The sequence below is a fragment of the Diabrotica virgifera genome, chromosome 8 (assembly GCF_917563875.1).
Source record: "Diabrotica virgifera virgifera chromosome 8, PGI_DIABVI_V3a".
Classification (NCBI taxonomy): Eukaryota; Metazoa; Arthropoda; class Insecta; order Coleoptera; family Chrysomelidae; genus Diabrotica; species Diabrotica virgifera.
The window spans coordinates 169,511,236-169,536,822 of NC_065450.1; the positions used below are offsets into that span (position 1 = coordinate 169,511,236).

At 32.5% G+C, this 25,587-nt stretch overlaps 1 protein-coding gene across 3 annotated transcripts in view; it reads right to left on the minus strand.

Moving 5' to 3' along the window:
- The window catches only part of LOC126889739 (uncharacterized), a 194,580-nt gene that overhangs the window by 106,008 nt on the left and 62,985 nt on the right, over positions 1 to 25,587 (minus strand). For all 3 annotated transcript variants that reach the window (XM_050658290.1, XM_050658289.1, XM_050658288.1), the window contains 3 exons: positions 22,053 to 22,348; positions 14,838 to 14,918; positions 3,263 to 3,591 (listed from right to left, as the gene is read on the minus strand). In XM_050658290.1, coding sequence (XP_050514247.1) covers positions 3,263 to 3,591; positions 14,838 to 14,918; positions 22,053 to 22,348 — 706 coding nt within the window. The remainder of the gene's footprint in view (positions 1 to 3,262; positions 3,592 to 14,837; positions 14,919 to 22,052; positions 22,349 to 25,587) is intronic.

A 25,587-nucleotide genomic window follows, 5' to 3' on the forward strand; every position in this document is an offset into this window, starting at 1 on the left:
TTTTATGTATGTCTATATGACATTTGTACAGTTGCTTAAATTAGCAAATATGCTGATTTATACAATTTTTAATACACTCCTGGCCAAAAAAATCGGGACACCTTAAAAATGGGTAATTTTTGATGTCTCGAATCTCCTAAACCTGTTGTCCAATTTTAGTGATTTTTTTAATATGTTAGCCTTATTCTCTAAGAATATGGATGTAGTAATAATGTTGCTGAACAGGTAAATGTCATTGTATACCGGGTGTAACAATAATACTGTGTTTTTTCCTAAAAGTTCGTAACACCCTGTGGAATATTCTAGTTTTTAAAAAATATTGAAATTAAAACTTAATTGTAGCCTTAGCCTTTCTTAACATTCTGCTTTTTGGCTCATTCACTTATGTTGGATAATGAAAAAGTTAGGTACTTTGACAACGAGCCATGTTCTTTATCAATACAGGGTGTTTCTAAATAAGTGCGACAAACTGTAAGGGGTAATTCTGCATGAAAAAATAATGACCGTTTGATTTATAAACATATTATGTCTGCAAATACTTCGTTTCCGAGATACCGGATGTTGAATTTTTTCTTACACACTGACGATTTATTTATTGCTCTACACCGGTTGAGATATGCAAATGAAATTTGGTGGGTTTTAAGAGGCAGTTATTGCGCATTTTTTGACATCAATTAGGTATTTTATATTCACCATTGGCGTGCATACGGGTCATATTACCCGGTCATATTACCTGTATGCACGCCAATGGCGAATATAAAATTTTTAGTTGTATGTCAAAACTATAACACCTCTTAAAACCTACCAAATTTCATTTGTATATCTCAACCGGTTTTAAAGTAATAAATAAATCGTCAGTTTGTAAGAAAAAAATCAACATCCCGTATCTCGGAAACAAAGCATTTGCGGAGATATGTTTATAAAGCAAACTGTCATTATTTTTTCATGCAGAATTAACCCTTAAAGTTTGTCGCACTTATTAAGAAACATGGCTATGGTATTGATGGTATTGATGAAGAACATGGCTAGTTGTCAAAGTACCTAATTTTTTCATTATCCAACATAAGTGAATGAGTCAAAAAGCAGAATGTTAAGAAAGACTACAATTGAGTTTTAATTTCAATATTTTTTAAATGCTAGAATATTCCACAGGGCATTATAAACTTTTAGGAAAAAACACAGTATTATTGTTACACCCGGTATACAATGACATTTACCTGTTCAGCAACAATGTTACTACATCCATATTCTCAGAATAACATATTAAAAAAATCACTAAAATCGGACAACAGGTTTAGGAGATTCGAGACATCAAAAATGACCCATTTTTAAGGTGTCCCGATTTTTTTGGCCAGGAGTGTATATATTTTGGTCGATAGGATTACCTAAATTTAATATACATTGCAATGTACACCAGGTCTGAAAGGGTTCAATAAAAAACTGCATAATAAACCCCCAAAATTAGTCTTTCCACCACTAGAGGAAAAATCCAGTAGGTACCTCTTGCTCGATTATACAGATAAGATATCAACAAAAATGTCCAAAGACGTAAGAAAGAAAGTGATAACTAACACCAGCTTTCAGAATAAACATAAGTAAAGCAACTATATTAAGAACAACAACAGCCAAAAGAAAAAGCACTTACATATTGGTGTATACAAAACTTACACGTCTGTCCAAAACTTACATCGGTCAAACTGATAATATGTTTAACAAAGGTATAGAAGAACACAAAAGGGCTTTCAATAATAAAAAAACAAATTATGCGTGAGCACTTTACCTTCTTGATCATAATCATCCTTTTAATGACCAATTTCAAATTCTCCGCATTCAAAATAAAGGCCTTAAGCTCTCTTTATTAAAATCTATGGAAATTAATACAAAAAAATACATATATAGTATTTTTACTACAAAAACGTTATTACGTAGGTCAAAATTTTTGACGTAAGAGAACTGTCAAAACATTAGAATGTGACTCATGTTTTTATAAAAGTCACATTCTAATGTTTTGACAGTTCTCTTACGTCAAAAATTTTGACCTACGTAATAACGTTTTTGTAGTAAAAATACTATATAATGTTGGAAATCCCATAAAATTGATTTGGTTGTCTAAATAGTTCGAAATCATATCCCTTTTTTACCCTTGTCGGCGCCTGTGTTGTTCCTTGTTATCGAAATTCACTTGTGTCGCGAAGAAGAGGACGGGACGCTTACCACTTGATCCAAAAATTCTTCCCCTATAATATAAGGAATGAGATGCCTTCAAAACTCGAATGTGAACAGACATGTAGTAGTTAGCGAATTCGTTCGTTTGTTTTTCAATCGTTGTGCCTCCAGCCAGACGGGGTAAGCTTAACCTAAATTTAATTACAGTAGAGTCTCGGTTATCCGCCATAAACGGGCCGACGGAAGGGCGGATAAGCAAAAAATGGCGGATAATAGGGAGCGTTAAATGAAACACAAGTTGAGGCCTTGATGATTTCCTGTCTCCGATAGGAGTGGCACAAGAAGAAGAGAATCAGTTTAATTTTGACTGACATTGGACATTGTACACAGAATGATTTAGGATGAACGAAAAAAACTAGCGATTTTCATCTGCCTTGCCGATGTATCTCGTTTTGTTGCTGCCAATACTCGCCATCTTGTAGCATCATAATATCGACAGCTCTGGCTTCTTGTTGCTCGGCATATTTTATCTCATCTTGAAAAATTTTTACTCATTCTTTAATATTTTTAAATTTATATAAATTTGAAAAAAAAATTTTGCTTAAATGGTGCGGCGGATAACAGAAGGGCGGATAACCGAGACTCTACTGTACCTGTATTTCCATTGTTTCGTTTTTGAATTATTTAGCAACAAACCAATTTGAATTTGTGTATTATTATTGTATTGCGCTTATGGAGAAATTCCGCTTTCTCTCAATATTAGAGCTATCAGAAGGGATACACTTTATAAGCAGGTGTTGTAATTAGTGTTTATTGCTTATTTTTGATGTTTCGTTCAATACCTGCTAGTAATCACACATATAATTCTGAACAAACTTCTGAACTTGAGACAAACAGCTCTACCCTCCTCAACTTATTCAGCTAAAAGTGTAGATACATAGTAAAAAACATTACTTGGGAAAGGCACTCTACTGAAACAGGTGTAGTGTAAATAAATTGTAATTAAGTTTGAAGTGAAGAAAACCGTCATTTAACTCTCAAAAATATAATAAAAATGTTAAACAACCAGTAATACTACTCTAGTGAAATAACTTACTCAAAAGTATCCAACTTCTTATCCGATAATAAGTAGCAAGGAGTATTCTTTGCTTCCTTTAATTTGTTGTAAATAGCCCTCATGTTCATTTTTCTCATCTCCACTTTATCACAAGCAATAATGATGTCTTTTAAATTTTCTATTGAATGAACAATTTCCGTATAAGTCTCTTTGATATCTTGTTTGACAGATCCAAGTGTAGTAGACCTGATTATATCGTCTTTGAGATTATTCTGAATATACTGTAGCTTGGCGTGTAAGTTCAAAAAGTAACTGGTCACTTCTGCCTCGATAGAAGCAGTGCTAGATGTAGACAGATCTTCAAGTTTCTACAAATTTTATTAATTATTATGGTTATTAAAGTTGCTATAAAATAAATATCGCAAAATGTTATACATCAATTATATTCGCGATGTTAAGTCACAATGACGAGTTCTCATGGATTTCGGTGGAACTAGCTTTAAGGGTAAAGATATAAGCTCATGATTACTGCTCTTCAGGAGACAAGATGGCTGGGGAAAGGTGTCAGGGACACTAAAACGCACACAATTCTATATAGTGGGAAGGAACAAGGAAACAAAGAATGTGGAGTCGCATTTGTGGTGGATAATGATTTTAAGTCAAAAATCATCGACTTCCAGGCAGTCAGTGAAAGGATATGCAAGTTGAGAATTTGCACCCACTTCTTCAACCTAACAATGATAAACATTCACTGTCCAACAGAAGATCAAGAGCAACATACAAAGGAAAGCTTTTACCAACAGCTGGAGATAGTATATGATAATGCGCCAAAAAATGACATCAAGATTATAATGGGTGATATGAATGCTAAAATAGGCAAGGAACCGCAGTTCTATGGCACAATAGGAAAACACTCTCTGCACAATAAAACAAGCGAGAATGGGGAGTTTTTGATAAATAAATTTTGCCACCAGTAAAAACATGGTTATAATTTGACATGGATTTCACCAGATGGAACCACAACCAATCAAATTGACCATGTGCTGATAGACAAAAGGGCAGCCAGTACTATCTCCGATGCGAGAACACGACGAGGAGCATGCTGTGGATCAGACCATTTTTTAGTACAAACCAAATTTAGATGCAGAATTAACAGGGAAAGAAACGAAAGACAACAAAGAACAAACAAACTGGACCTGGAAAAACTGAAGATTCAGGAATGTAAAGAGAAGTTCGAACAAGAAGTCGCAAATGAGTTAAGGACGCTAAAACTGCACTCCATAGAGGGCAAATGGACTAATATCAAAACAGCAGTACTGACAGCAGCAGCGTCCACCCTGGGAAACAAGAAAAAGGAGAGAAGAGCAGCATGGTTTGATGACGAGTGCAGACAAGCAATAGAGGAAAGAAATGAAGCACACAAAATGTACATAACAAGAAGAATACGGGAAAGACGAACATTATTTGAAGTCGCAAGACGGAAAGCAGACAAGACATGTAGAAATAAAAAGAGAGCCTATGAAAATGGACAAATAGAAAAAAATGGAAGAAAATTTCAAAAGCAACGAAATTAGAGGGGCTTACGAATACCTAAAAAAGATAAAAAGTGGGTATAAACCTCAAACAAGTCTATGTAAAGATGAAAGTGGGCAAATAATCAGTGACTAACAGAATGTCACAGAAACCACGAAGCATTATTTTCAGACACTACTTGAAACTCAAGTAGACATGGAAGATGAAATGGGTATGATCTACATAGAAGAGAATGGAGTAGAAGCTCCAACCATAGAGGAAGTTCTCGAAGCCATTAAGGCCCAGAAAAACAATAAAGCTCCGGGAGTTGACGAAATACCAGCAGAACTATATAGGGTGTCAATTTAAAAAGTTGCCACCCTTATAATTTGGTCCCTATAGAAAATCTAAAAATATGCAAAAACACGTCAAATTTATTTGTGAGGGGGACATTTTATAGACCAGTTTTCAACTAAATTACACTAACCCTCTAGCGGGGGCGGACACAACCCCCAAAATCTTTAATGGAAAGGGGGGTTGAGTGATACCTTATTTTAAAGGTCGTTCGATTACCTTTTCAAAAATACCACATACATTATATTTCTTTTCAGTAATTTTAATTTTTTATAATTAATTTTAATAATTAAATATCGAGCTCAGAACTCAAAAAATTTTTTTGGGGTATTGAACTCCAAATTGAATTTTTTTTGTAGTGCAGTCACTGAAGGTTTTCACCTCCGATTTCGTTGAACCTCCATCGATTTTCATGAAAATTGGTGAGTAATTAGAGGATACCTCAAGGAACAAAGGTGACATGATGCCAACTTGCGCTTTTACCCTGGGGATGGATGCCACCCCTTCTCATGGGTGAAAATTATTTTATTAAAAATAATGCCATAAGTCCATAGAGGGACAAATTATAAGCAAAATTTGTTATATAAAGTTATTAAAATAAATCAACAGTTTTTGAGTTATTAAAGACCAAAGATTTTATTTTTTCGTAAAAAAATGCATGTTTTAAATCGGTTTTTCACGTATAAATCAAAAACTATAAGCTTTTATAAAAAAGTTATTATTAATGAAATTGAAGATAATAAAAAATTGAATACATTTCTCACATAAAGAACTAAACTAATGTAAGTTCAAAGTGAGTTATTGGCAATTGAATGTGTATTTTTTCGACGAGTACTCAAATCTACGTATTCAAGCTTAAATAACTGGAAAACCATGCAATGTATAAAATATTCCTGCTAAACATTTGTGAAAGTACTTCGGAATACCTATTAAATGAGCTTCAGAACAAGGTAATCGCGTCAAAATTAATCAAGTTATAATGAAAATAAAAGAACCGTTTCGAATTTTTTAGGAAAAAATGAAAAATAAAACATACGCCATTTCCACAAAAATTAAAATTTATAGTAATCCTTACAAGAGCTTCTTAATATTAGCATAAGTAATGTTTTCGATAATTTTGACCGGTTTAAAATGCATATTTTTGAAAAAAAAGATATTTTAAAAAATCATAATTTTTAAAATAATTGTAATTCTCATATTCTTTTGATAATAACTCCAAAAATACTCAATATACGTAAAAAATTATATATAATCAAATTTAAGTTTTTTCTGTGCCAAATATTTTTTCTGTTTTACTATTTCTATAGGGTAAAAAATAACCTGAGATAAAAACGTTTAAATCTTAAATTTTGATGTGGGAACCATGCAACCGGGGTCATTTAACTTTTTATTTTTTAAAAAAGTAAGGAGTTTAGAAGATCAAGTTTAACGTGCTTAAATAGCACTTGGAATTTGCTTTCAAACAGTTTTTAGATGAACCTGATATCGTAAATACGAACGGAGTTATTAAAAAAAAACAATAACATTTTTTGGAAAAATTTTATAAAAATAAATTTTGAAAAAATTTTGGAGCATAAATTTTAACGCTAGCAACATGTTCGGGGGCTCATTTGATAGATATTTTTAAGTACTTTGACAAAAGTTAAATAAGTTTATGTTATAAAATGCATCAATTTCCCGTTATTTCAGCTTGAATACTTATGAGTTTTTTACTCGCCGAAAAAAATATACATTCAATTACCTATAACTCACTTTTAGTTAACATTAAAAGGTTTTTCTAGTAAGGGATTTATTTCATTTTTTATTAGCTTTAATTTTGATAATTATAACTTTTTTGAAAAAACTTACACTTTTTAAGTTATTGATGAAAAGTTCGTTAAAAACATGCATTTTTCTCAAGAAAAATTAAAATCTTTGATCTTTAATAACTCAAAAAGTTTTGATTTATTTTAATAACTTTATATAACAAATTTTGCTTAAAATTTGTCCCTCTATCGAATTATGGGTTATTTTTAATAAAATAATTTTCACCCCCGAGAAGGGGTGGCATCCACCCCCAGGGTAAAAGCGCAAGTTGTCACCATGTCACCTTTGTTCCTTGAGATATCCTCTAACCATTCACCAATTTTCATGCAAATCGATGGAGGTTCAACGAAATCGGAGTTAATAGCTCATATCCACCTTCAGTGACTCCACTATTGGGGATGTTGAAGTATTTAGAGTATTTTTTTGAAGTATTTTTGGAAAAACCAAGCAAAACCGTAAAGGTATTAAGTATAGAGTTAAGAACTCCAAAATTTTTTAGAGTGGTGAGTCCAAGATTTTTCCAAAACTACTGAAAAGAAATATAAGGCATGTGGTATTTTTGGAAAGGTAATTTAATGACCTTCAAAATGAGGTATCACTCAACCCCCCTTTCCATTAAAGATTTTGGGGGTTGTGTACGCCCCCGCTATAGGGTTGATGTAATTTAGTTGAAAACTAGTCTACAAAATGTCCCCCTCACAAATAAATTTGACGTGTTTTTGCATATTTTTAGATTTTCTATAGGGACCAAATTATAGGGGGTGGCAACTTTTCAAATTGACACACTGTATAAGGTAGGTGGCGACCACCTAGCAAGTCACATCCACGCGCTCATCAAAGATGTATCGCAAGAAGAGAAAATACCCGACGACTGGAAGAAAAGGTATAGTATGCCCGATCTATAAAAAAGGAGACAAACTCCAATGCAAAAACTACCGTGGAATCTCTCTACTATGTACAGCGTATATAAAGTCCTCACGTATATTATAAACCAGCGGCTCCAACCACTAGCAGAAAATATTATTGGAGAGTATCAGACGGGCTTCCGACGGGGAAGATCGACACTGGATCAAATATTTACAGTCAAACAGATCTTGAGCAAAGCATGGGAACACGATGTTGATGTTCACAACGTGTTTGTAGACTTCAAACAGGCATACGACTCAAAAGGAACAAACTATACTATATGTTGGCTGAATTGGCAATACCACACAAGCTAATAAGACTCATTAAAGCCACAATGGATGAAACTCAGGCATGTGTACGAATACAAAACCACCGGACAGATTTTTTCAACATTTCGCATGGACTAAAGCAGGGAGATGGGCTGGCCCCAACTAGTCCAGAGAAATAAGATTTTTCTCGTGACACATCCCCCTCCAGGCCGAAACCAAATTTTTTGAGTAGTATGGACATCTATATTATTAGCCTATATGTTTCCTGCAGCCGATTTTGATGATATACATAGTTATAAACAAATGAAGATCAAAAAACGCTAAATTTTCGCTTTTTTCGTCTATTACCAAAAAGTTAAGCACTTTAAACAAATTTGAGTGTAAGAAACTCATAAATCGTATAAAAAAATTCAATATGGCCTTCGCTGAATATGTCCATCCTTATTGGTTGCTTAGAAAATTGCAAAATAAATCATAAATTTAGAGTTTTTAAAAATATTCATAACTTATGTAAAAATTAACTTAGAACCTTCTTATTACACGGAATGCTGATACTTCTTGTACTTAAATTATATTTTAAATTTCAAAGCAATTGGTCACATAGTTTAAAAGTTATTTAATTTGTTTATCCCAAATTCATTTTTTTGCAACACTACAAGTCAGAAAATTATGAGGCTACAATCATACTTCGGACAGTTTATAAAAGAAGAACATTTATACTATTACCATTATTAAAAATAAATGACAAAAAATAATTTTAAACAGTGTAAAATTATTTTGAAAAAACATGTCGATTTTTTGCTTACTTATAAACAATTGGAATAACTTTTTAACCGTTACCTGTAGAAAAATTATTTTTTCATATTTAGAAAGACTGAATTTTTATACACATTTAGAAAGAAAAACAACTGTCCTAGGACAATTAGGGACAAAGTTAGCCCCCCCCCCCCCCCCCCCATTTATTTAATTCACATGTTTTTGCAAAATAATTTTGCAATATTTAATTATTTTTTGTAATTTTTTTTAATTAAATTAATACTGTAAATTTCCTTCTTCCATAAACTATCCAAAGTATTACTGTAGCTTCTTCATTTGCTGACTTACAGTGTTGCAAAAAAAATAAATTTGGGATAATCAAATTAAATAACTTTTAAACTATTTGACCAATTTCTTCGAAATTTAGGGTATGAATTAAGCACCATAAGTCTCAGCATTCTGTGTAATAAGAAGGTTCTAAGTTAATTTTTACATAAGTTATAAATATTTATAAAAACTCAAAATTTATGATTTATTTTGCAATTTTCTAAGCAACCAATAAGGATAGACATATTAAGCAAACGCCATATTGAAGTTTTTTTATACCGTTTATGAGTTTCTTACTCTCAAATTTGTTTAAAATGACTATTTTCTTAGTAATAGACGAAAAAAGCGAAAATTTACCGTTTTTTGATCTTCATTTTTTTATAACTATGTATATCATCAAAATCGGCTGCAGGAAATATATAGGTTATTATTATAGATGTCCATATTACTCAAAAAATTTGGTTTCGGCCTGGAGGGGGTTGTGTCACCAACAGGCTATTTTTTTTCCTTATTTCTCTGAACTAAACATTGTTTAACCTGGCACTGGAGTATGTGGTTAGGCAAATGCAAACTGGACGAGGAAATCTACTGACCAACCGAACGGTTCAACTGGCCACTTATGCTGATGATATTAATATTATGAGTAAAACATCAACAGGAGCACAGGAAACATATGCAGAATTAAAAACACAAATAAAAATGCTAGGTCTGGAAATTAACACAGAAAAAAACAAAGATAATGACTCAGACGAGAAGAAATATAGTCCCAGAAAACAGTATACATGAAGATGACATTGAAACGGTTGAAAAGTTTACATACCTGGGAGTAGAAATATATGCCGACGGATCAGAAGATGGAGAAATGCGGAAGAGAATAACGCAGGCAAACAGAGCTTATTTTGCCCTCTCCCATATATTTCGGTCTAAAACTGTCCACCGAAATACAAAGATGAGAATCTATAAAACCTTAATTCGACCAATAACATGCTATGGCAGTGAAGCCTGGGTCCTGAAAGAAACATCCAAAAACAAACTCGACACATTCGAAAGGAAAGTACTTAGGAGAATACTAGGACCTGTGAGGGAAAACGGAATCTTCAGAAGTCGATACAACAACGAGCTTTACCAATTTTATAAGGAAACGCCCCTGTCAGACTTCATTAGAATACAAAGATTGCAGTGGGCCGGACATGTGATAAGAATGGGAGAGAAGCTACCAAAACGAGCACTGAATGCTAGAATGCAAGGAAAGAGACCGGTTGGGAAGCCACGAAAGCGCTGGGAAGACACAGTAAACAGCGACGCACGGCTTCAATTATAATATATACAGTAGATCCCCGCAAATCTGAACTAATTGGGGGGACAGCCTGTTCGGATTATCCGAAAGTTAACTTATAATTCAAAGCTTTCGTTGTCATTGATTCTGAGTCGCTGCACCTGTCTTACTCTTTCCCTCTCCCACATATCTCAGATTGATGTCACTGTTAACGGTCATTGGCAAATCTAAAAAAAACCACTAGTAGTCCAGGATCCGAAGCTTTTCACCTCGCAATTTTTACAGAATGGATCGATTTGTCCAAGGATCAAAATCTATATGATGCCGAAAGGCGCTTTCACCATGGGGGTGGTTGCCACCCCATCCCTGGGGTGGAAATTTTTCATTATATTTTGAACGCAAAAGTTGATAAAAACGTTCATTCTAAGCAAAAGTTGTTCTATGCATCTTTTTGATAAAATTAATAGTTTTCAATTTATTCGCTATCGAATGTGTTAGTTTTATATCTAAAAAATTCATGTTTTTCGATGGTATACTCATTTACGATTCACTATAACCTACAATTTCATATTTAAATATTTTTTCGTACAGTTCACCAAATATAGCTGAAAGTGTGAAATTCCCATTGCCTGCGCTAAAAATGAAGTGAGAACGCACATACAAACGGTCTGGACCGTCATTCGAGTGCGAGGTCTGTCGTTTGACGAATGAGCATTATGATCGTCACGCGTTTTCACACTTTCAGCTATATTTGGTGAACTGTGTCTCTGATGCTAATCTTACTATTCTGAAGAGAATGGCATTTTTTACCAAATTACAAAAATTCGTTATTCACTTTAAACTCCAGTTTTTTAAAAACTAATTATTTTAAGCCAGTGAAACTTTTAGAATCTATTAATAATACATAAATAAATAAGAATAAAAAATAAGGCCAATGACTAAAAACACCGCCAACTTACATTAATGTGCTTCCAATTGAATATCTCCTTTTTTTTTAAATATATTGATTTTTTAACCGTAACTTTTTTATTTTTTATCTTAGAAAGTTTGGTAAAAAAAAATTTTGTAGGTTTTTATAAGGTCTATAAGGCTATTAATATTAAATTCTTTTAAAATCCTCAGTCACAAAAACAGATGACATTGAAGGGGTTGGTAAAGGTGGTTTTTGCATGTTATTACAAGTTTTAATTGTCAATAGCTCACTCAATTTTTGCCGTAGAAACAATTTTTGCAAATCAATTTTTTGGGAATTAAATAAGCTACAATTTCATATTAAAATATTTTTTCGTATCTCTGATGCTAATCTTTCTATTCTGAAAAAAGGGCATTTTTTACCAAACTACAAAAACTCGTTATTCTCTTTTAACTCAATGTCTTAAAAAGCTAATCGTTATAAGCCGTTCAAACTTCTAGAACCTATTAATAATACATAAATAAAGAAGACCAAATCAGATCAATGACTAATTTTAATTAGGGTGGTGAATAGGGGGTTGTTTTCCGACCACTTTTTGCTGAAAAAAATAGGGACTGACATTCTTTTCATTATAAGTCACTTAATTTTTGAGTTACAGACTTTTTTTCATTTCTGAAGATAGATATTTTTAAATACTTTAAATTAGTTTAAACAAGTTATCCTCGAAAAATGCATAGTTTTCCCATCTATTGCTTTTGAAACTACAATATTTAGCATTTGATGAAGAAGAGCTAACATATAATAAAGTATAGCTCGATTACTGTTGGTCTTAAAGAAAATTGAAAAAAAAAACGGCTTTGTTTATTTTTTCAAAAGGTACATTTTTGTTAAGTAAAGTTGTTTTGATAAAACGAAAACTTTTTGAGTTATTAGCAGAAAACTTATTAAAAACATTGATTTTTTCGATATAAAACTAACACCTCCGATAACGAATAAATCGAGAACTATTAATTTTATCAAAAAAGTATATAGAATGTTTTTTGCTTATAATGAACGTTTTTACCAACTTTTGCGGTCAAAATGTAATAAAAAATTTTCACCCACGAGATGGGGTGGCAACCACCCCCATGGTAAAAGCGCCTTTTGGCATCATATAGATTTTGATCCTTGGACTATCCACTACTTATTCTCAAATTTTCAAGCAAATCGATTCATTCTGTAAAAATTGGGAGGTTTTGTCCTATTTTAAGCTTCATTACTTGGACTATAGCTTTGAATAACATGAACGCTTTGCCTGTTTATTATAGGGCCCAAAGGAAAGCATGGATGAATACTGCACTTTTTATGGAATTATTTGAAAAACAAGTTGAACCATCCGTTTCGAAATTCAATAAGGAAGTGGGGCTTCCCAAAAGAGCTCTATTTTTCTTAGGCAATACTACTTTACCCCTGAAGTAATGGAGCTTACATGTGATGAAATTAAAGCTGTTTTCCTACCACCAAATGTGACCTCTTTAGTGCAACCCATGGACCAGAGTGTTCTGCAGTTTATAAAACTGTACTATACAAAAAGTTTGGTACAGACTGTATTAGAAGGCGAGGAAAGTTTCATTACTGACAACCTGAAAAAAAAAATCACTATAAAAGATGTCATTTATTGGGTGGCTGAGGCCTGGGACAACTGCTCTGCTAGTTTAATTAGAAAATCGTGAAAGAAGTTGTGGCCAGATTTACAATTGAAAGAAGGTCCCTTTTTCCAAACTCCATTACAAGATGATCTAGAAGTCGTACAACAACTTCCAGGATGTGAAAACGAAGAAGATAGTGCAATTACAGAATGGACTGAAGCTGCCGACAACGGGCACCAAGAATTTACTGATGAAGACATTGTAGACTTGGTTCAACCTCAAGGCGAACCTATTGAAGACGAAGAAAGCGAGGAAGATGTTTCCCTGCCAGGTCGAGTGACACACGCAGATGCCACTAAAGCTCTGGATATGGCTCTACGTTACGTGGAGCAGAACTCTGCTACGTTACCGATCGATGTAATGTTTTAAATGGTTTAACATCACTGCGTCAAGTCGCTAAACCTCCATGCTCATACATCAGAAAAAAGTGACCGACTTCTTTAAGAATGCACCTTAGGGCTGCAAATGTTCTCGTAAGAATGTGGGCAATATTTTTGGACATAAGTTGACTACAAGAGAACCGACGTAAGTTTATGTTTAACCTTTATAAGCACTATGTATAAAGTACACATTTATTTTGAAGACATTTTAAAAGTCAAAGTTCTAGTAATCCTACATTGTTCAATGATCTGGTTTTACTCTGTATAATAAACATGTTGTTTAAGTTTTTGTCTTGAATTTTTCAATTTTTTTAAGTTATACTTCTTTAGGCGCGTTGGGAATAAATTTATATGTCCGCGAATTCATCAAAAGTCTTGTTCCTGAGCGCAGCTCAAACGTTATATGGGCTCTGATTGAGTAACTACAATGACCTGTCAACAATTGTTCAATATGTCGGTTATGGGTAAACAAATGTTGTGTATATTAGTTTTTATTGTTGTGAGGTCAGAAAACAAAGTAAGTTTATAATTGTAGTGACTTTTTAAATAGTTTTTAAAAGCAACAGGTACGTAATTATTGTAAATGTTTCAGTATTGTAATAAAAAATTACATAGGTGTTTACCTATTTGAAAAATTTATGTACCTTTCTAGTAGGTAATGCTTTGATTTACATAAATTGATTACCAACAAAATTTCTACCAATCTTCATCTAATATATTGTTTTCTTACTCTGTTTTGTTGTATTTTAATATTTTAATTCCACAAAAATCAAACTAATTTGATTAAATTCAGAACTGTCAAACAGTAAAACGTTCAGTTGGCCTATCTTCGCACATGACAGGTAACTGTAAGTGGCTATACGAGTAGAGGCTTCGACTTCAAATCCTAAGCACCCGAATAAACGCGCGGGTTCGAATCCCAATGCCAAGTCCCAAGTTTTTATTTTTTTTTTATACATTTTATGATTGTAAGTATATTTGTTATATAATTTTTTTTTTCAGAAAATGCGTATTTAGTTAAAATTTTTGCCAACAATTATTGTTCAGAAATCATTTCTTTGTGGCATTTTTCAATGTGTTTGTGTGTGTTTTATTCTTATTTGTTTAATTTTTGGTATTGTTTTAATAAAAATTTTTGGAAAGTAGTAAGTATTAAAATTAGTTTAATATTTAAATAAAATATAAATAAACTGTTTAAAGTACATATTAATTTCGTTGGAATCATATAAGTATAACTTCTTACGTGCGTACAAAGTACACACACATTCTTTTTTTTTTTTTTTTTTTCACTTTCCGTTGGTTTGAATGTGACGAACGTTCGGATTAGCAGGGTTCTACTCTATTAGTTTATCTTCTAGGTGCCTCCAATTACCACTAAATAAAAGAAAGCTAGAAATAGTTCTAATGTTGAATAATAATTGACTTACCTTCTGAGAGAAAATAAGCTGCTTTAATATTTTTCGTGCACTTTCTTTATTTACTTTAAATTCGTCCATTTCTTCTTCTTCCTAAAATAAAAATAGAAAAGAACTAGAGATTAACAAATCTTGCCACTGTTTCAAGTTCAAGTTTGAAACGTGTTAAAACGTTATATTTTAATTTTTTTGTGAGACATCCGGTATATATGTATTCTTTAAAAAGCAACGCCGGCGCCGACAATACCGTTATGTACCGATGCTTCAGTAATTCGGTCTTTATTGGAAGAAATTTGTTTTCGGTCAACTAAAAAGATATTTGTATCGCACATATAAATAGTCATTTTCCAGTTCAGTCTAAGGTAGGTCAAGTGTTCCCTGTTCCCATTTTTGTTTGCGCAATTTTAACACGTTCGGTGCCCATCTTGACCAAGCGCCTCTTGGCTGGTACCACATACTTAAATGATGCATTTAGTAACGCAGTACTACCGCCGACAGTCGTGCGTTACCTGCACCCTTGATGGAACCCTCGTGTCGACACACTGTCGTCGTGGGCTCGTCGGCACCGACGAGTTAATAATAGGAAACTTGTATAAAATGTTAAATTCGGAAAAAATAAGGCTATAAATCACAACAGAACATAATTTAAAATATATATCAAAGAAAAAAAGTTGTTTTGTCGTTTATTTGGCTCTAAAAACAATTAAAATCGAGAGAAAATTCAAATTATAGCAGTTATGCCCTATTCCACGAATATAAGATTGTGTTGGATTATTTCGACAATGAATATTTTATTGTGCAAAATATGAAGAACAAAATAAATAAATTGAAAATTACATTGCTGTTTATTGGAATAATTATATTAGAGACATTTACTTTCGTACTTCTTATGTTGCACACTGAAATATTCGTTGTCGCGATAATCCAAAACAGTCGTATGTTGGTGGAATGAACCATAGTACAAATCGCGCCCTCATTGGTCGTATCGCAAGAATGTTTAAGGTCCGCGCCATTAATTCATTTCGTTTGGCATTCGGTCTTATAAATCTTTAGATAGTTGCTGTGAACTATATATTTCATATTTGAGTGTTTTTGTTAAGACAATTTCTTACTAATATCTACACTGCGGTGCAAAAAAATCGATCCACTAAAAATTTGGTCATTTTTGATGTTTTGAATTTCCTAAACCTGTTGTCCGATTTAAGTGATTTTTTACCATGTTATAACCTTATCCATTGACAATATCTATATAATAATATTGTTGCTACACAGTTAAACTGTCATTGTATACCGGGTGTACGAATCAAACTGTGTTTTTTTCTCAAAGTTCGCATCACCCTGTGGACTATTCTAGCATTTATAAAATACTGAAATTAAAACCCAACTATAGCCTCAGGTTTTCTTAACATTTTGTCTTTCACTTCATTCGCTTATGTTGGATAATAAAAAAGTTAGGGACTTTAACAACTAGCCATGTTCTTTATCAATACAGGGTGTTTCTAAATAAGTGCGACAAACTTTAAGGGGTAATTTTACATGAGAAAATAATGACAATTTGTTTTATGACCATATGTCCGCAAACGATTCGTTTCCGAGATACGGGATGTTCAATTTTTTTTACAAATTGACGATTTATTTATTGCTTTAAAACCAGTTGAGATATGCAGATCAAATTCGGTGGGTTTTAAAACGTAGTTATTGCACCTTTTTTTGACATACAATCAAGAATTTTATATTCACCATTGGCGTGCGTACGGGTAATATTATCGGTCATAATACCCGTTTGCGCGCCACTGATGAATATTAAATTCTTAATTGTATATCAGAAAATGTGCAATAACTACGTCTTAAACCCCACCAAATTTGATTTGCACATCTCAACTGGTTTTAAAGCAATAAGTAAATCATCAGTTTGTAAAAAAAAATTGAACATCCCGTATCTCGGAGACGAAGCGTTTGCGGACATATGATTATAAAGAAAATTGTCATTATTTTCTCATGTACAATAACCCCTTAAGAGGATCGGTACGTATTTTCGGCTGCAATGCTATCCAAATGGGGATTCATTTTTTTCGAATCCTGAGAAAACTAATAAGTATTTTTGAAAAATTTAAACGCAGAATGAAAGATTACGTTATTGGCGAGGGCCGAAAGTCCCTGAGAACGTCTATAATGTTTATTTTAATAAGTTACAGGGGTGAAAAACTAAGAGAAAATTTAGTGTGATTTTTAATTTCAAATATCTCATTCAAAATAAACTTTTTATTTATTCTAAGGGACTTTCGGCCCTCGGTAATAATTTAGTCTTTCATTTTGCGTTTAAATTTTTCAAAAATATTTATTGGTTTTTTCAGGATTCGAAAAAAATGAACACAATGCCGTGGTAATATTTTCCAAATCTATCTTTGTCTTACAACGCACTCAGCCGAATATAATATTGTCAGCATATATTGTCAGTCAGACACTGACAATCAGTGACAATTTTAAATATTTGACATTGCATCGGGAATATTTTGAGTTATTGATTAAATATTATTGAAATATAGTGTATTTGATAAATAATTGATTTAAGACGTGAACTTAATAAAACGTTATTTATTGTGTATTATTTGTGGAAGATCCAAGCAGAGAATACATCAGGATATTTTATTCTGTGATTCAAGTATTTTGTTGTTAAAGATGTTCAAAGTTGTAAGCGTTCCATAACAATATATTATTAAAAAATCACTTTAACACTTTTCCTCTTTTCTCGATTGAGTATTAGTTTTTGTTGTACAAATAAATTATTACAATCACTGAATACGTAGTTAGTGAAAAAATTATCACATTTATTAACTGAATTAATAATTTGCAATTATAAAAATAACAGTTATCCAAGAACATTCAAAACCCATCTCTTTAAATTAATGATGACATTTTCAAGTAGAATGACATTCTAGTAATGTTTACATATCCATACCAGTGTGAATTTTACTACACGTAATTTGCCGTGTAAAGACAGAAAAAGTAGGAATACACGTAAAATATTTGCGAATTATGTACCCATAGCCTTAAAGTTTTGTGCAAATATTTTAGAAACACCCTCTACTGACGACGAACATGGCCAGTTATTAAAGTACCTAACTTTTTTATTATACAACATAAGCGAATGAATCGAAAGCCAAAATGTTAAGAAAACCTGAGGCTATAGTTGGGTTTTAATTTCAGTATTTTATAAATGCCAGAATAGTCCACAGGGTAATGGGAACTTTGAGAAAAAAACACAGTTTGATTCGTACACAATGACTGTCTAGCAACAATATTATTACAAGGATATTGCCAATGAATAAGGCTATAGCGTGGTAAAAAATCACTTAAATCGGACAACAGGTTTAGGAAATTCAAAACATCAAAAATGACCAAATTTTTAGTGAATCGATTGTTCTGCATCGCAGTGTATTTGAGCGTTTTTATTCAAAAAAATTGTGGTAAGTTTTTCTAAAAAAAGTCTACAACTGGAAAAATATGTAGTTTTATTTTGTTATAAATATTAGTTATTTATGTACCAAGTCAGTAAAGTTACTCTTTATCGAACAAGTCTGATATTATGAGCAGAGCGAGCCTAGCGAGCGAGGCGAATAACAGACGAATTCGATAAAGAGTCTTTACTGACGTGGTGTATACAAAATTTTATTGCCAACACTTCGATATTGGTTTTAACACTTACTTAAAATTTACAATTTAAGAATTTTTTAAATTTTAGACCTAATAAGAATTTCATGACAGTGAAGACAGATGACTTTTGCATGATGGCCGCTTTCGATTTTTAATCGATAGTTATCAATATTGAATAATAATTACTAAATCGGTTTTGATTTATTTTATATGAATATAATTACAAAATACTACAGAATTTCACTTTCTTACATAAATTTAATTAACAATGCAAATTTTGTACAATATTTTTAATAATTAAAATAAATAAATTGTAAGTTAACTCAAATAAATAATCAATTACTGCCATTGACCACTTACATTCAATCTCGATTAATCGCGGCAGGCGGCAGGTAAAGTATAATTCTTTTTTCAGTACAATAAAGTGTTACTTTATAATGTTAATAATCGTACTTATCGTTTTTATTATTATAAACTACTTTATGAGCCTCTTAAAGATATGAAAATTTGAATGGAAAAAGAGGACCGAAATAAAAAAGGTAATGGTTCAAAAATTACCATCCTACTGTTTATAACTTCGTCGCATATGCCGGTCAACTTTGACAAGTTTTATCTCAGGAGCCGCTGATAACAATTAAACATTTTTTAAGAAGCGTCCCCGCGTTCTTTTCAATACCGTCTTGATAATTTAATAGTTGCCGAGATATTATATTTCTCTATAAGCCAAAAAATTGTTTATAATTTTAAAATATTCCTGAGGCCGCTTAAATAGTCCAATTTCAATTCTGTAAAGTATATTAGATAGGTATAGTGTCTTTTTATACAAAAATCATAACTATTCTTATGTATCATAATTATTATGGTTATTATAGCGACCGTAAATTAATAGCGACCGTAAATTATTAATTAACAATTTAATTGTTGCTAAACTGTTCATTCAATTTCCATCTGCTTCTGGAAATATAATCTATACCAAAAGGGCTTTTATGTCACCAAGTTATTTTATTATGGATAAATAACTACTTACCTAAAATTTTAGTTGAAAATTAAAGATTTTGTTGGAAAACCCCGCATTTTCCGGGGAAAATTTTTGTTGAAGTAAATCGGGAAAAACATGTTTCATGCAGAATTTAATTACGGTGAATTTTTATTGGGGTGTTTTTGGTGTAAACTTAAAATTTTTGGAGTTATAGAGCAATAAAGCAAAGTAGCACACTATCTGCGGACTTTGCATACCTATACTATTAATATACAGGGTGTCCCGAAAAGATTGGTCATAAATTATACCACACATTCTGGGGTCAAAAATAGTTCGATTGAACCTAACTTACCTTTGTACAAATGTGCTCATAAAAAAAGTTACAGCCCTTTGAAGTTACAAAATTAAAAACGATTTTTTTAATATATCGAAAACTATTAGAGATTTTTTATTGAAAATGGACACGTATCATTCTTAGACAGGAACATTTTAAAACAAAATTATAGTGAAATTTGTCCACCCCATAAAAATTTTATGGGGGTTTTGTTCCCTTAAACCCCCCAAACTTTTGTGTACGTTCCAATTAATTCATAATTGTGGTTCCATTAGTTAAACACAACGTTTTTAAAACTTTTTTGCCTCTTAGTATTTTTTCGATAAGCCAGTTTTTAATATATTTACATAAAAATTTTAAGTGGGTTTTGTTCCTTTAAACCCCCCAAATGTTTGTGTACGTTACAATTAAACTATCATTGTGGTACCATTAGTTAAACACAGTGTTTTTAAAACTTATTTGCCCCCTAGTCTTTTTTTGGTAAGTCTCCTTTTTCAAAATATACCTAAAAATGTAAATTATAAATAAATTTTCAGATTATTAACAGGTTTCTATAATCGTACTTAAGGGGGGGGGGTATGGTTTGAAATATTAAAATTTTTTTTTGTTATTTCAAATAAAAGTGCATACTTTCAAGAATACTCTCTGAAATTTTCAAAATAATCGGAGTAAAATTACCAGAGATACAGCGTGTTGAATATCCCCTACCTTCGACTCGCTTTGCCGCGACTTCGCGCCAGCACGCTTGAGCGTAGTGAGAAATGTTAAACAACTGTTCGCCTTCTCTTTTGTAGATTACCCCTCGATTCAAAAAACATATTTCAATGTGCATCACTTTACTATTTGGCAGACAAATAAGAAGATGAAGATGCAGTTGTCAAAACTTTAAACGCATTTTTCTCAAAACTACTTCTTCAAATGCGGTGGACATTGTAACTGAAAAACTACTCGGCCGATCTACCTGATATTTTGTACATATTTTCTTGAGACATTTCATGAGGTAACAACGTCGAGATATTTTTCTTTTTTGCTTATTTTTTGTTCAACAATAATAAATCTGTTGATTTTCATAAAATTTTTACCAAAAATTTCAATTTTTTGATTTCTGAGTGATGCCAAAAATTCAAAAATCATTAAAAATAAAAAAACTCAACGTTGTGACCTCGTAAAACTCATAAGCTAATTAAATCTTTTTGAATTTTTTGTTTCGTATGATCTAGTGACGAGTTCTGATGTCCACCGCAAAATCCATTTTTTTGTGAGCTGCCTGTCGAAATTTGTCACCAATGGCTTACTTTTCAATATCTTGGATTGAATTTTTTTCTAAATATTCTTTGAATTGTACTTAATATGTTTATTTAATTTAAAAATAAAATAATTGTACCATAGCTTCGAAAAAAATTCAAAAAAATTTGCTTGATATGTTGATTTCAAACCATACCCCCCTTAACCGCATACAAATATGTGGTGGATTTGACAAATATTCAAAATATCTCGATAAACACGGGCTTATCGAAAAAGTACTAAGAGGCAAAAAAGTTTTAAAAACATTGCGTTTAACTAACGGTGCCACAATAATAATTTAGTTGGAACGTATACAAAAGTTTGGGGGGGTTTAAGGGAACAAAACCCCCATAAAATTTTGATGGGGTTCACAAATTGCACTTTAATTTTTTTTAAGTTGTTGCTGCCATAAGAATGCCACATGTCCATTTTCAATAAAAAATCGTTAAAAGTTTTCGATATATAGATAGGTAAGTGAGGTTCAATCAACCTATTTTTGACCCCACAATCTGTGGTATAATTTATGACCAATCTTTTCGGGACACCCTGTATATAATCGTAAGATTCGATTCCAGCAATAAAGTTGCTGGCTAATAACTTTTTATTGTATTTTGCTAATTTGCCATAGTACTGTTTTGGATTATCGCGACAAAGAATATTATAGTGTGCAACATAAGAATTACGAAAGTAAATGGCTCTAACAATTATTCCAATAAACAACAATCTAATTTGCAATTTACTTTCGTTCTTAATATTTTGCACAGTAAAATATTCGTTGTTGAGATAATCCAAAACAGTCATATATTCGTGGAGTGGGGTATACATATCAATGATATTACATATCGGCATAAGTTTCACTTAATGTTTTGATTTAACTTGCTTGCAAATGAATCATGACATTTGTGCATGGCATCATGGCATTTGTGGAACAACTACTATAGGCACCTTCCAATAATGACTTACATAAAATACTCACCAATCTCAACAAATTATCTTTTTTGTGTCCGTCATGTTGTTCAATATAACAGTAGCAGCATACTTCCATGCTACAGGTAGTGCAGTAAAATTCAAAATGCATGTTGTGATTTTCACATCTTTCTAGCTCCAAAGTTTCTTTCTTTGTCGCACTGCCTTCAAGAGGAACTCGGTTATGTGACCACATGGACTTGGCACTTTTGTGGATAGTATTACAGCATGGTTCGCAGTAGAAATCATTACACTCTGTACATTGTATAGTTGCGTTTTTCTTGCAAGTTAAAAAGCAGCAGGTTTCTGAAATTAAAAAAAAAATGAGAGTGTAAAGCTGAAAGGGTTCAACTAAAAATTAAATGCTTTACAAACTTTTAAAGACAATTTTTTTAGGTTTTTTGGATCATTCTGAACAAAAAAGATTTCTTGTAATTTTTCTCTAATGATCGTTTTCGAGTTATACACAATTTCAAATTGAAAAAAACACGAGATTATTTTTGAATTCACCAGTTTTCTCAAATTTAAGTTCACCTTGTTCTATCAGTTTCCTTGTTCTATCTGTTCTATCAGTTATATCAAGTATTTTGGGCTTATTTGATTTTGGGGCAATTTTTCGATTCTCTTTCTATGTTAATAATATACTCCTCATTCGTAACGATATCATTAGTTTTCGAGATATTTGAAGTTAAAAATGAAAGAGCGCAATACATTAATCAAAATAGCTGTGCCGTTTCATTTTCAACTTCAAATATCTAGAAAACTAATGACTGTATCGTTATGAATAACGAGTATATTTACATGAAAAGAATTGGAGATTCGAAACATTGAGCTAATAAAGCAATTCCGCCAGTAGCGTAGAATTTGGTAAGGGTAAACCATTCACTGTTCCCTGTCATACGTCTCTGGTAGTAGCCAGAAACGTTTGTTTATCATAATTTAGTAGATTTAACAGTAAATACACTTTCTACGAAGTATGACAAGGATATGTCAAATGGTTTTAAAGTACTGGGTAAAAATGGTTATTAGTTTTTTAAATAATACACCCTTCTTCTTCTTCCTCTTCTTCTTTCACAGTTCGAACTTCATTGTACTCACCAGAGGCCTGCGTAGCTGATTCGAACTTGAGGGCCGCAGACAATACATCGATCAGCGTCTTGTGACAAGCTAATCGCAGTGTTCTCTGCATTTTAAAATCACGAAGATCGTCGACAAATGTTTGAACAGCCAACATTTCCATCATGTCTTCGGGAGCTGTTGGATAAGCAAATCGTAATAGCCTGGCAATATCTAGCTCATAGTCTTGAACAGCTTCATCTTTTGTCGTCGGTTTTTAAGCCGCGCCCGATATACATATTCCGAATGTTCGTGCCCATATCGCATGTTTAGTCTCTTCATAAGTTGTTCATTGTTGTTCAGATTGTTTATTCGTCTCCTCTACAGCTATGGTCTGGAGTACATCGAAAGCCTCTCCTCGAAGAGCAATAACCAGATTTACAGATGTCTTTTTCAGACCATCCGTTCGCTCTGGCCGCCGATTCGAACTGTTTCATATAATTGTTCCATGATGACTTTCCGTCGCAATTTGGCACCTTAACACGAGCAGGACTACTCTCTTCAACTATCAGCTATGGCCCATGACTCCAATTTGTATTTGGGTTTATCGTCTTTAATGTCTGTAAATATGGGTTCCATCCCTCTGTCTACTTTTTCCGTTTCCTCCATTTTCTTTACCATTTCTTTGATCTCTTCTTCAAAAGCAGAGACTTGGATTTTTGGAGACGATATCTTGTCCTCAAAATCAGAAGTGACTTTAGAGATACTAGCAGAGATCTCGTTAGTCATCTTGTTTTCAAGGGATGAAATATCACCAGAAACTTTCGAAATCTTGTTCTCTAACGAAGTAATGTCTGTCAAAACTTTCGAAACATCGGTGGAAACTTTCGAAATCTCGCCAGAAATTTGGGAGATTGCACCAGAAACTTTGTTCTCTAGTTTCAAAATTGACGAAATCAAAGTAGCATGCTTGTCCTCAAACAAGTAGGTTTCTGGATCTTGACCCTCTTCTTGCAGAGCGTTCTTTAGACGTTCAACTAGATCAGCCTTTTTCCCAGTAGTGTCCAGGTCTCTCTCTTCTAATTCGTTTCTTAGCTCCTTAACGAGCAGGTCAGTAATTTTCTGCTTATACTGTGAAGACATGGTCACACACTTTATTTATTACGATTTATCTTTATTTATTTTTAAAGATTCCACACTGTATTTAATGCGAATTTATATTCTTTATTATTATCCCACTTCTGAACCAATGTTACAAGGCTTGAATTTATTATTTTTAAATAAAGAGAGACTTACTTTATACTATTTTATTTACACTTATAGTTTATTGTTTAAAACAAACACTACAAAGTCTAATTTATATACTAACATTATAATTATTTATTCACAATTTTAAATACCGCGCGCGAGCTCATAACACAAACCAAAATAAATTGCTTCCTTAAATAATAAAATAATCTTTCTGGAACATTCATGAATAAAAATAATATTGACACACAATAGGAAATGGATCGAACATCATAAATCTTAAAAGCTTTCTTGTAATTGGCTGTAGGTATACCATATATTACAAAAAAAACCCAGGGAATAATACATGTGATATTTTGTGCATCCATGTTTAATTTCATAATAATTATAGTCAATGTTTCCAAGACTGATCAATTTTAAAGGGTTTTTACCCTAAAGCGGACTTTACATCAAGGCGATGCAAGTCCCATGCTATGCAAGTCCGTCTTGATTGGCACATATCTTGCCTAGCCTGGCCTTTTTACAGCGGAGCTATTTCTGTGCAATTTTAGATACGACTTTCATTGTTGCCAACAGAAGAAATATTTCAATATTTGAGGTTATTTTATTGTATATAAATACTGATGTAAACTTAAAAAAAAACAATATAATTATACTATTATACTATTTATAAAAAACAAAGGTAAAATATGTCAACAGAAGTAAAGAAAACATTGTTGTTACTAAATGTTGCTGTTGTAGCCACAACTATGAAAAATAAAAACAACAGAAAACCTCGAAAGTACTGGGTCAAACCTTGGTTGAATGCAGGACTGGGAAATTTGAGGTTACCCCAAGAGTTCTTGGATGCTAGCGACCGGCGACCTGCAAAGTTTTAAAAACTTTCTTAGATAAAGTCTAAGATAAAGTAAAGATGAGGTTGTTTTTCTTTTAGTGTCTGTAACTGTAATAAATTTTATTAGGTTCGCAACATGAATTTTGACAACTGCATCAAAATAGCATGAAAAATAGAACATGTTTTAATTTTTCGTCTAGCACATGAATTGCGTGGAAATAGCGCAAGGGGCATGCGCAGTGGCGTGATCTGTCTTGCGTGGCTCTTGCCTAGCATGAAAATAGCATAATGTAAAACTGCCATAATATTTTTGTATTTTGGCGGTTAGCATGTCAGCATCTTGTCAGCACTGATGATGATCTGTTATCAGATTGAAAACTAGTTCTGCTTGTGATGTAGCCCTTTT